The sequence below is a fragment of the Lissotriton helveticus genome, chromosome 4_1 (assembly GCF_964261635.1).
Source record: "Lissotriton helveticus chromosome 4_1, aLisHel1.1, whole genome shotgun sequence".
Lineage (NCBI taxonomy): Eukaryota > Metazoa > Chordata > Amphibia > Caudata > Salamandridae > Lissotriton > Lissotriton helveticus.
The window spans coordinates 79964283-79977105 of NC_136063.1; the positions used below are offsets into that span (position 1 = coordinate 79964283).

The 12823-nt window shown below is 56.5% G+C and overlaps 1 protein-coding gene across 1 annotated transcript in view; it reads left to right on the plus strand.

Annotated features, from left to right (window-relative positions):
• The window catches only part of LOC144826963 (E3 ubiquitin-protein ligase TRIM39-like), a 52911-nt gene extending 40520 nt beyond the window's left edge, over window positions 1–12391 (plus strand). Inside the window, exons 5-6 of the mRNA XM_078685426.1 lie at window positions 773–891; window positions 11767–12391. Of these exons, the coding sequence (XP_078541552.1) occupies window positions 773–891; window positions 11767–12284 (637 nt within the window). The 3' untranslated portion in view covers window positions 12285–12391. The remainder of the gene's footprint in view (window positions 1–772; window positions 892–11766) is intronic.
• The last annotated feature ends 432 nt before the right edge of the window (window positions 12392–12823 follow it).

The following is a 12823-nucleotide window of genomic DNA, read 5'->3' on the forward strand; positions in this document are numbered from 1 at the left end:
GTACAGGAGTTCAGAGCCTCCAAGGTGCAGGGCTTGATAAATTCCGAGGCGCAGACTTCCGTCTGCCCAGTGTACAGTGATCCAGTGAGTCAAAGGTACAGGGATCAAGAGAATCAATGTGCCGAATCCTCCAGACTCCAAGATGCAGGACCTAAGTGAGTCCAATGTATAGAGATTTAGCGATGTCAAAAGTTTGCGTTTGAAGTAACAGGGAATCTTCACAGTTACCTTTGAGATCCTGCAAGCTTTCTGAATGAGAGGGAGGTAGGGAGAGACAATCATAGAGCAAGATAGAGAGAGAAACACAAGGGGATGTGAGAGAGGAAGACGGAGGGATACAGCTGAACAGATACATTAAGAGAGAAAGGGAGCTGGAGAGAGAGTGGTCGTGTGTGCTGGTAGCTCAGTTGTTCACTGTTTCCTCTGAGATCCTGAAGCTTGTGTCATCATGTAGGAATTCCTGCAAGGCTCTGAGGAGAGGGGCATTCAGAGTGGAAGTGGTATTGTGTCACACTTTTGATACCCCTGCTGTTGTTCTTGTTGTTGGGGTGGGGGCAGGGGGTGTTTGTGTGCGTGTGGCAATCTGTGTGGGGGCTGTGTGTATGTGTGTGTGTGTGTGTATGTGCTGTAAGACACACCAAGTGCTGTCCTGCAGGAGCTCCTGTGATTGCAGTATTTTATTTCCAATAACCGGATGATTGTGCTGTTCCATTTCAGACCCCTCAGCCTCTGATTGTTCTGTAACATTTAAATGATTTGTGTGTCCTCCCAGGTGTAATAAGGTGAAATTTCAGGGTTCAGAGCAGGAAACGAAGAAAAGAGAAGAAAAAGCACCAGATAATGAAAGTTTGAAAACTCTGAAACCTGAAGAGGAGATGAAGAAATATAAAGGTAAATAGACTTGAACTGAATGTAAATATATTTTTGAGTCCACACAGCGACCTTTTGCGGCTAGCACTATCTACAATGGGGGTGACAGGTGTCAATTTCACCTCCACACTGATTTGTGAAAAGACCCCTCAAAGTCCAAAACCTCTCGATGCGGCCCAGAACAGGAGCCAATGAAAATGAGGGACAATTCACAGGGGTCCGTTCAGGACGCAGGTCATTCATGAACATAGAGTTAAAGTTTGTAGATTTATATAGCGCAGCTTATCACCCTTGAGGGTATCCAGGCGCTGTCCATTGGCACGGAGAGATTAGGTGATTTGCCCAGAATCACAGGATGTTGCGCCAACGCTGAGACTCAAACCCGGATCCCCAGCTCGCGAGTTGGCACTCTGCCCGCTGCACCATATCCTCCGAGGAAACAAAATTGCACCCACTGTTCCCCCTGTTGCAGCTAGAACAAGATCACAGAGGAACATCTCAGCCCATTTCTTAGCACCACCACACCGCTGACCACGGCAGACGCCAACACCTCAGTTCACAACCTCCACCAATGGATCACCAACTTCAGAAATGCCCTGGCTCCCCTCAAGAAGGCCCCAAGCAAATCACACACCAATAAAGCCTGTTGGTTCACTCCCGACCTCCGCTAGTCCGGATGCATTTGCAGACGACTCGAGAAGAGATGAAGGTACAACAAAACCCTAGAAACCCACGTAGCCTTTAAAACTGCTACTACCACACACCACCTCCACCCCAAATCCACAAAGAATACAGCACTGCAAGACAGAATTCACGCCAATGCACACAACAGTAAAGAATTCTTCGCCATTGTCAAAGGGTTTGCCAGACCTAGCAGCAAGACCACAGACTTTCTCCCCTCCCAAGAACTCTGTGACAAACTCAACACTTACTTCCACCAATAGAGCAGACTTATCTACAACAGATTCAACACCAAAGACCCTGCCACCGAGCCCAGCACCACCTTACCCAACCACACCGCAACCAAACCTACCCTGCTCAACTGGACCCCACTCACCACGGACGACACACTCAAAACCATGACGAGCATCCACTCTCTAGCCCCATCGGACCCCTGCTCGCACCACATAATTCACTGAGAAGCCACCTCCATCACCACCGAACCATCGAGATCACCACCTTCCCTGATGACTGGAAACACCCTGAGATCAACCCCCTGCTAAAAAGACGTCCACTGATCCGACAGACCTAAAAAAATATCCAACCCATCTCCTTGATCCCTTTCCCAGCAAAGGTCGCAGAGAACGCCATCAATGCCCAACTCTCCGAATTCATCAAAGTGAACCACATCTTAGGCATCTCCCAATCTGGCTTCCAAAATAATCATAGCACCGAGACCGCACTCTGCGCCGCCACGCACTACTTCTGCGCCCTCCTCAATTGAGGTTAAACAGCAGCCCTGATCCTGCTGGACCTCTCGGCTGCCTTCACTACAGTCTCACTCCGCACCTTTATCATGAGACTACACGTCGCAGGTGGCCACTGTAAGGCCCTGGGCTGGATCCACTCCTTCCTCTAGAGTCGAACTCAACACGTCAGACTACACCCGTTCCGCTCCAATCCTACACAGATCAGCTGTGGAGTGCCACAGGGCTCCTCTCTGAGCACCACCCTCTTCAACGTCTACATGGCTCCACTCGTCGCCATCGTAAGAAACCACAAACATTGTCTCCTACGCCGACAACACCCACCTGATCCTATCCCTCACCAACAAACCTCGGCCACCAGAATCAACTTCCATAGCAGGATGAAGGCTGTTACCTCCTGGATGAAGGAAAGCTGCCTCAAACTCAACTCGGACAAGACTGAAGTACTCATCCTGGGACCCACCTACGCTGCCTGGGACGACTCCTGGTGGCCTGTCACACCGGGAACCCCACCCACCCCACCCACCCCCACAGACCACACATGCAACCTCTGCATCATACTGGACTCCTCACTCACAATGAACTGCCATATCAACGACCTATCCTCCTCATGCTTCCACACACTACGCTTGCTTCGAAAGGCTTTCAGATGGATCCCCACTGAAGCAAGAAAGACGGTCAGCCACGCACTCATCACCAGCAGGCTTGGCTACAGCAATGCACTCTATGCCGGCACAACCCAGAAACTCCTCAGGAAACTACAAAACGTTCAAACCGCCACAACCAGACTAGTCCTCAATACCCGTCGCCACAGCCTTATTTGCTCCAAGTCAACAAAGGAATCGCCTTCAAGCTCCTCACTCACGCCTACAAAGCCCTCACGGTGCTCGACCAGCATATGTGAGCCAACGCCTCGCATTTCACATTCCGGCCAGACACCTATTCTCCGCCCAGCTAGCCCTTGCCTCCATCCCTTGGAGTCCACAAGACAAGAACCGGAGGAAGATCCTTCTCCTACCTCACCACCAAGACATGGAACACCCTGCCCTCACCTCAGGCGATCCCCGTCGCTGACCCAATACATAAAGGACCTTAAAACCTGGCTCTTCGATTGAACCCAGACAGATCAGCCGCCCACCTCTCCACAAACGATTGATCGATTGATGTATGAGCCTGTATATGCTGCAGTGCACTCATTTTAATGTGAAAAGCTGCATAGTGTCAACTTTCTATCAGAAGCCCCGGTCGGTGCCTCCAGACTACTAGGATGTCCTGTTAGAGACTGTGCACCCTTTGACCCTGTGTTTGATCTTGAAGCCTGTATATGCTGCAGTGCAGCCCTCATGGGAGGCGCTGCGTAGCATGAACCTCTAATCACAAGCAGTCCTCCTCTGCTCTGTCTACTACGTTTAGCAGTTTAGAAAAGTGCAATCTCTAGTGCAGTGCATGTTTAGTGCACTGTGATGTCTGATATCCTTTGCATACCGTGCACACAGGGAAAAACACACACTGTACAACAGTCTGGTACATTGTGCTTTCCAGGGCAGTCTAGTACTGTGTTTGCTTTCTAGTAGATTGTGATATTAAATGCATGTTAATACTGTGTTCTCTAGTGGTTTTTGGTGACTTCTCTAGGAGATACAACTGTGCAAGCTCCTGTCACTCAGAACAGGCCTAACACATTCAGAAAGAAGTGCCAAGTTTTCCATAACAGAAGTGGAGACTGTTGGACAGGCCACATGAAGGGCTCGCTCCCTCCCCGCAGGACAGGGCCCGGGCCACCGTCAGCACCATTGCCCGGCCCAGCCGCCATCTTGGACACGGCACCACGCGGCCGCGCGGCCTCAGCCCGACCCCAACCCTGGGCCTGGCCAGGCCCCGACATCCCGGCACCACCCTCCACCCAGGAGGTGAACGGCCCACTTGGCAGGTCAATGGGAGTACGAAGTGTCGATGGCTCTCCCCCGCCAGGTGCCGAGCACCCCCAGCCTCCTCGGGCGCTGGCTCCACCCCCCTGCTGGGTGTCTGGACTCCCTCATCCCAGACCTCCCGACCTCCAAGAGCGAGGGTCCGGACATCAAAGGGCGCCAGACCTATAACTGAGGCAGCCCCAGGACAGGAAGGCAGTTGTATCCTGGAGTCGAGAGACACCGCGACGAACTCATCCTTGACGGACTGTTGGCGCTGCCACAGCCCTGCCTTGTGAACTATTGTCCTGCCTGCTGGCGCTGCCGCGGCCCTCTGCAACCTTCATCCTCGTGGGACCTGCTGGCGCTGCCGCGGCCCTCTGCAACCTGCATTCTCGTGGGACCTGCTGGCGCTGCCGCGGCCCGTTGTAACCTTCATCCTCGTGGGACCTGCTGGCGCTGCCGCGGCCCGTTGCAACCTGCATTCTCGTGGGACCTGCTGGCGCTGCCGCGGCCCGTTGTAACCTTCATCCTCGTCGGGACCTGCTGGCGCTGCCGCGGCCCGTGCCACCTACGACCTCTTCGGGACCTGCCGGCGCTGCCGCGGTCTGACCCCTCCGAACACCGAGCTCGAGGATTGTGAGCCATCACCGTTACACACCCGTACCCGTGGGTACCAAGACTGTCCCGCTACCCCCTTCCCTTACTAGAGACTAGAATTGAGAGGATCATCGTGTCCTGATCGCCCTGTATCGTACCTCTCTACTACCCGAAGTGCCTATAAAAGGTGTTACCATAAGCTTTGTGTGGTGTCCATTTGTGGGGGGGAAGTTACCTGTCTCTGCGATCACTGTGCTCGGCCGACCCTCCAGGTCTCCGTCTAACATTGGTGGCTAGCGGCGCGATCCGAACCAACGCGTACCGTACAGACAGTAACTCACCCTACGACTAAAACCACAATGACGACCAAAGAGAGCGGATCGGCGGAGAAGTTCCAGATGGAAAAGCTGGAAGAATACAACCACCGAGAGCTCAAACAATTTTGCATGGACTTAGGCATTGCTACCACCGGGCTAAGCACAAAAGAAGACTTCAAAAACGCCCTAGACGCCTGGACAGAGACAAATACCGCAACCCCCCGGGACCCCGCAGCCCCGGAAGTCAACACCACCCGGACAGAGGAACGGAGACCAGGCCCCTCCCATGAAGAGATCCAGGAGCGGGAAAAAAACAGATTACACGAGTTAGACTTGGCACGACTCAGATTAGACGGAGAATTGAAACTGGCGGAACAAAAAATAAACTTAGAACACTTACGGCTCAGAGAAGAGCGAGAGGAAAAACAGAGACAGAGAGACCTCGAAGAAAAAAGACTGGCATACGAGCACGAGTGCAAACTAGCGGAGATAGAAATACGCAAACTGAACAAAAACCTAGGGGTGCCCGAGCAACCGCACTCCCCGGGTCCTACCGAGCAGAAGGTCCACATCCCCAAGGATGTGGTCCGGGAATATCACCGGAACGACGACATACAGCAGTGGTTCAAAGCCTATGAGATTGCCATGACCGCCCACCGGGTCGCTCGAAGTGACTGGGGAGCCGGTCTATGGGGGAGATTCGTCAACGAGGGTCGTGATGCCCTGCTGCAGCTTCCGGACCATCAAATGACGTCCTACGACCATATGAAGGCCGCCCTCCTCAGTCGATATGGACTTACACCCGAAATGTACCGCCAGAGGTTCCGCAACTGCACCCGGATCCCAGGTACGACATGGTTGGAATACGTGAACTATTTCAGCCGAGCCTTCGAGGGGTGGATCAAGGGTAACAACGTAACCACTTACGAACAACTCTTCAATCTCATTGTATGGGAGCACCTCTCCAACAACTGCTTTGTCGAGCTTAGGCAGCACCTCCTCGACAGTAAATTGACTGAACCCCGGCAGCTCGCCACCGAGGCTGACCGGTGGGAGAGCACCCGAGTGGCCCGGAGTGGGCCGAATGAGCAGAACAGAACCAACCAAGGTCACCATCGTCCCCGAGGAGGAGGAGGAGGCCCGGGCCGGGGCAGAGACGCCGCCCCGGCCGCACCCACTAACGCCACCCCGGCCCCATCAGGCCGGGGAAACCCCCCGATGCGCCCGGGGTTCCGAGCTAACGTGACGTGTCATCGATGCCAGCGAGTCGGCCACTATGCCAGTGACCCGACCTGCCCGAAGAACCAGGTCCCCGGGCCCCGCCAGATGGCGGCCGCCGCCCTGGGAGAAGAACAAATCTCCGAAGACACGGAGACCTATGAGTCGGAGCAGTTCGAGTGGGAACCCGCCGCCATGACCCTGGCATGCCTGGGAGGAAGAGACATGGTCCCGCGGACTCCCCTGCCCGCCAACACTCGGAAGTACAGCCAATGGGTGAGCATCAATGGGCGCAAGGCCGAGGCCCTGCGTGACACCGGGGCCAGTGTGACGGCCGTCCGCTGTCACCTGGTGACCCCAGAACAAATCCTACCAAACGTACTTTGCCCCGTCCGATCGGCAGACAACTCGGAGAGCCTGTGTCGGATGGCCTGCGTCCCCTTCGAATGGGGAGGAGTGTCCGGCATGCTGAAAGTAACTGTCCGTGACGATGCCCCCGTAGACTGCCTCCTGGGGAACGATCTCGAGAGCTCCCCGTGGGCCGCTGTGGAAAGAAGAGAGCATCTGGGGATGTTGGGTCTCCCGGACTGGGCATGCGTAACCACCCGGTCCATGGCCACCCGCACCATCCCTAGACCAGAAGAACCAGAATGGGCAGCACCTCTGCCCTCGATCACTCCAGAAGAAGACTTCCTCCAGACCGACCACCCGGACCCCCCCCCCAGAGGGGTCCACACAGCCCCCCGAGCTTCCCGACCTGGCTCAGTGGCGTCAAGAAGGGGGGCCCACCCAGGAACAATTCCGGCAGGAGCAAAAGACCTGCCCCTCCCTCGAGGGATTGCGACAGCAAGCGCTCGCCCAGAGCCAAGGAGACACCACCGGGGCCCACTGGGTTTATTGGGACAATGATCTCTTGTACAGCGAACAGAAAATCGCAGAACTGGGGGCCGGGCGAGTGCTGGTGGTGCCCCTCCACTTCAGAGACTTCCTGTTGAACCTAGCCCACGATGTCCCCCTGGCCGGGCACCTGGGCCAAGACAAGACCTACCACCGCCTGGTGACTCACTTTTTTTGGCCCAAAATGAGGAACGACGTATCCAACCATTGCCGGTCCTGCCCGACCTGCCAGGCCAGTGGGAAGAGCGGCCGCAAACTCAAGGCACCCCTACAACCATTCCCCGTGGTGACCACCCCGTTCGAAAGGGTGGGAATAGACATTGTGGGGCCCCTGGACCCCCGAACAGCACAGGGACATCGCTTCATCCTGGTCCTGGTGGATCACGCTACCCGCTATCCTGAGGCGGTCCCCCTTCGTACGATAACAGCCCCAGTAGTGGGTCGAGCCTTGATGGGGATCTTCTCTCGAGTGGGCTTCCCCCGAGAAGTCATCAGCGACAGGGGTACGAACTTTATCTCAAAATACATGAAGTCCCTCTGGCAACAGTGTGGGGTCACCTACCGATTCACGACCCCCTATCACCCTCAAGGGAACGGACTGGTTGAGCGGTTCAACCGCACGCTCAAAGGGATGATTGGGGGGTTGGAAGAGCCCCTCCGTCGCCAGTGGGATGTGCTACTACCGTGCCTTCTCTTTGCCTACCGAGAAGTCCCCCAGAAGTCCCTCGGCTTCAGCCCTTTCGAACTCTTGTATGGACACCCGGTGCGAGGCCCGCTCAGCCTAGTCAAAGAAGGCTGGGAAATGCCCCCTCTAAAGAACCCTCCAGATGTTTTCAAGTACCTCCTAACCCTCCGCAACCAGACCAGAAGGTTCAGAGAGATGGCAAAAGCAAACATGGAGGCCAGTCAGGAGGACATGAAAAGGTGGTACGATAGAAATGCATCCTCCATCGAATTTGAACCCGGTCAACAAGTGTGGGTAATGTCTCCCACCGAACCATGCGCCCTGCAAGACAAATGGACGGGGCCCTTCAAAGTAATCGAGCGCAAGAGCCCTGTCACCTATCTCATCGATATGGAATCTTCCCGAAACCCTCTCCGGGTCCTCCACGCTAATAGACTGAAACCCCACTTTGTACGCTCCGAACTCAGCCTCCTGATGGCAACCGACAATGGAACCGAGGAGGACTCCGAACCCCTCCCTGACCTCCTACGGTCACGGGAGAAGGACGGCTCCGTGGACGGGGTCCGACTCTCGGAGGCCCTCACCCTGGAACAGCGCCAAGGCTGCCGAGTCCTCCTGCTACAGTTCTCCACCCTGTTCTCCCTCACCCCAGGGGTCACCCCCTGGTGCTTACACGACGTGGACACGGGAGACAGTCCCCCTATCCGCCATCGGGCCTACCGCGTACCAGATCGGGTACGGGCCTGCATCCAAGAGGAGGTGGCCAAGATGCTCACACTCGGGATCATCGAGCCCTCAGACAGCCCCTGGGCCAGCCCAGTGGTACTGGTCCCCAAAGCGGCCGCCCCCGGCGCCACGCCGGAGCTCCGGTTCTGCGTCGACTACCGGGGCTTGAATGCGGTCACCAGAACAGACGCACACCCCATCCCCCGAGCCGATGAACTAATCGACCGCATGGGAGCTGCCCGCTACCTCAGCATCTTCGACCTGACAGCGGGCTACTGGCAGATCGGTCTCACACCCCGGGCCCAAGAACGATCTGCATTCTCTACCCCGGATGGCCACTATCACTTCAAGGTCATGCCATTCGGCATGAAGAATGCCCCAGCAACCTTTCAGCGGCTAGTAAACCAGGTCCTGGCAGGACTCGAAGGATTCAGCGCCGCCTACCTGGACGATATCGCTGTGTACAGCCACCACTGGTCCGACCACCTCCACCACCTCCGAGAGGTGCTACAGGCCCTCCAACGAGCTGGCCTCACGATCAAGGCCAGCAAGTGCCAAATTGGCCAGGGGTCCGTGACCTATCTCGGGCACCAGGTGGGAAGCGGTCTGGTGGCCCCTCTGCAACTCAAGATCAAGGCCATCCAGTCGTGGCAGTCCCCCATCACCCAGACCGAGGTCCGCGCCTTCTTGGGACTCACGGGCTACTACCGACGGTTCGTGAGGGACTATGGCAGCATCGTAGGGCCCCTCACGGAACTCACCTCCAAAAACCAACCAAAGACGGTCAACTGGACCCCAGACTGTCAAGCGGCCTTCGAGAAGCTGAAGGCCGCCATGTGCTCCGCCCCGGTGCTCCAGGCCCCCGACTACAGTCGGGAATTTATCGTCCAAACAGATGCCTCCGACCATGGCGTTGGGGCAGTCCTTTCCCAGCTGAACCCCGAAGGACTTGACCAGCCAGTGGCTTTCATCAGCAGACGGCTCCTGGCCCGAGAACGACGCTGGAGCACCATCGAGAGGGAGGCCTTCGCCGTGGTGTGGGCCCTCAAAAAGCTCCGGCCTTATCTCTTCGGCGCCCACTTCCGGGTCCAGACCGATCATCGACCCCTGCAATGGCTCATGCAGATGCGGGGGGAAAACCCGAAACTACTACGTTGGTCCATCTCCCTGCAGGGGATGGACTTCACTGTGGAACACCGACCCGGCCAAGACCACGCCAACGCGGATGGCCTGTCCCGCTTTTTCCGCCTCGACGAGGAAAGTCCCCAAGAAGATGGGTGACTCTCCCCGCCTTCAGCTGGGGGGGACGCATGTTGGACAGGCCACATGAAGGGCTCGCTCCCTCCCCGCAGGACAGGGCCCGGGCCACCGTCAGCACCATTGCCCGGCCCAGCCGCCATCTTGGACACGGCACCACGCGGCCGCGCGGCCTCAGCCCGACCCCAACCCTGGGCCTGGCCAGGCCCCGACATCCCGGCACCACCCTCCACCCAGGAGGTGAACGGCCCACTTGGCAGGTCAATGGGAGTACGAAGTGTCGATGGCTCTCCCCCGCCAGGTGCCGAGCACCCCCAGCCTCCTCGGGCGCTGGCTCCACCCCCCTGCTGGGTGTCTGGACTCCCTCATCCCAGACCTCCCGACCTCCAAGAGCGAGGGTCCGGACATCAAAGGGCGCCAGATCTATAACTGAGGCAGCCCCAGGACAGGAAGGCAGTTGTATCCTGGAGTCGAGAGACACCGCGACGAACTCATCCTTGACGGACTGTTGGCGCTGCCACAGCCCTGCCTTGTGAACTATTGTCCTGCCTGCTGGCGCTGCCGCGGCCCTCTGCAACCTTCATCCTCGTGGGACCTGCTGGCGCTGCCGCGGCCCTCTGCAACCTGCATTCTCGTGGGACCTGCTGGCGCTGCCGCGGCCCGTTGTAACCTTCATCCTCGTGGGACCTGCTGGCGCTGCCGCGGCCCGTTGCAACCTGCATTCTCGTGGGACCTGCTGGCGCTGCCGCGGCCCGTTGTAACCTTCATCCTCGTCGGGACCTGCTGGCGCTGCCGCGGCCCGTGCCACCTACGACCTCTTCGGGACCTGCCGGCGCTGCCGCGGTCTGACCCCTCCGAACACCGAGCTCGAGGATTGTGAGCCATCACCGTTACACACCCGTACCCGTGGGTACCAAGACTGTCCCGCTACCCCCTTCCCTTACTAGAGACTAGAATTGAGAGGATCATCGTGTCCTGATCGCCCTGTATCGTACCTCTCTACTACCCGAAGTGCCTATAAAAGGTGTTACCATAAGCTTTGTGTGGTGTCCATTTGTGGGGGGGAAGTTACCTGTCTGTGCGATCACTGTGCTCGGCCGACCCTCCAGGTCTCCGTCTAACAGAGACTAGGAAAACTTGAAGTTGTGCAGGAACAGAAAAGTCTTCAGCTGTTTTCTAAAGATGTGGTTGTGAATGGAGATGGAGCGGCAATTCCCCTATCTAGTATAGTGCACCACTGTGGATAGTGTAATATCGTGCATTGTGTGGTGCAGGGTGATCTCCCATGCAACAAGTCTTCTAGTACAGTGTACTGTGTAGTGTACCACTGTGGATAGTGTAGTATAGTGTACTGTGTAGTGCAGTTTGTGTAGTGTACTGTGTAGTGCAGTGTGCTCTCTACTGCAACTAATCATCTAGCAGTGTACTGTGTACATGTAGTATAGTATACTGTATAATGCAGTGCGCTAAACTGCGCTCCTTCCAGGTAGGTGCTGTTTGGTGCTGTGTAGAGTGCACTAAACTTTGCTTTTTCCAGGCAGGTGCTGTATACTGCAGTTTATTGTACAATATGATAATCCCCTTCCTTGTCAGTGCTATATAGTGCAGTACTGTGCTTCTTACCTTCCAGATGAATATTGCACAGGGTAGTATTTTGTACAGCACAGTGTACTCCTTTTAGATAGGCGCTATGAAGTGTAAAGTATGGTGTGTTACTTTGAGATAGGTGCTGTATAGTGCAGTATACTGCGCAGTGCACCCTTTTAAGATAGTTTTGCCAATTACCGGAAAATAAAATAAAAATGACATATATGGTTTATTTGTGTCCATTAAATTACTAATTACGACTCTCTTCTCTTCAGTGATGGTTACTCTGGATCCAGACACAGCACATCCGAAGCTCCACCTATCTGAGAAGGGGAAATGTGTGACACGAACAAGCACAGAACAGCCCCTGAAGTTCACCCCTAAGAGATTCACCTCCTCCTACACCTGTGTGCTGGGGAGCGAGGGGTTCACCTCTGGCAGGCATTACTGGGAGGTGCAGCTGCTACGGGAGGAGAAGGGAGGATGGATTTTGGGGGTCGCAGCAGAGTCTGTGGACCGGAAGGGGCGGATCACATGGTCACCTGATGGGGGAGTCTGGGCTATTCAGGGGGGCAAAGATCAGTACTGGGCTCTCACCTCCACTGAGATCCCTCTGTCCCCTCGTGAGAAGCCCCTGAAGGTGGGGGTGTATCTGGACTACGAAGGGGGACGGCTCTCCTTGTACAATGCAGACTCCATGGAGCTTCTCTACAGTTTCCCACGGACCTCCTTCAAACACAGGCTTTTCCCGTTATTCTATCTCCACTGGGGAGGGGAGCTGAGGCTGGTGTAGGAGCTGCAGCCCCTCCACCCAGGAGCAGAGCTGAGGCTGGTGTAGGAGCTGCAGCCCCTCCACCCAGGAGCAGAGCTGAGGCTGGTGTAGGAGCTGCAGCCTCTCCACCCAGGAGCAGAGCTGAGGCTATTGTAGGAGCTGCAGCCCCTCCACCCAGGAGCAGAGCTGAGGCTGTTGTAGGAGCTGCAGCCCCTCCACCCAGGAGCAGAGCTGAGGCTGGTGTAGGAGCTGCAGCCCCTCCACCCAGGAGCAGAGCTGAGGCTGGTGTAGGAGCTGCAGCCTCTCCACCCAGGAGCAGAGCTGAGGCTGTTGTAGGAGCTGCAGCCCCTCCACCCAGGAGCAGAGCTGAGGCTGTTGTAGGAGCTGCAGCCCCTCCACCCAGGAGCAGAGCTGAGGCTGTTGTAGGAGGTGCAGCCCCTCCACCCAGGAGCAGAGCTGAGGCTGGTGTAGGAGCTGCAGCCCCTCCACCCAGGAGCAGAGCTGAGGTTGGTGTAGGAGCTGCAGCCCCTCCACCCAGGAGCAGAGCTGAGGCTGGTGTA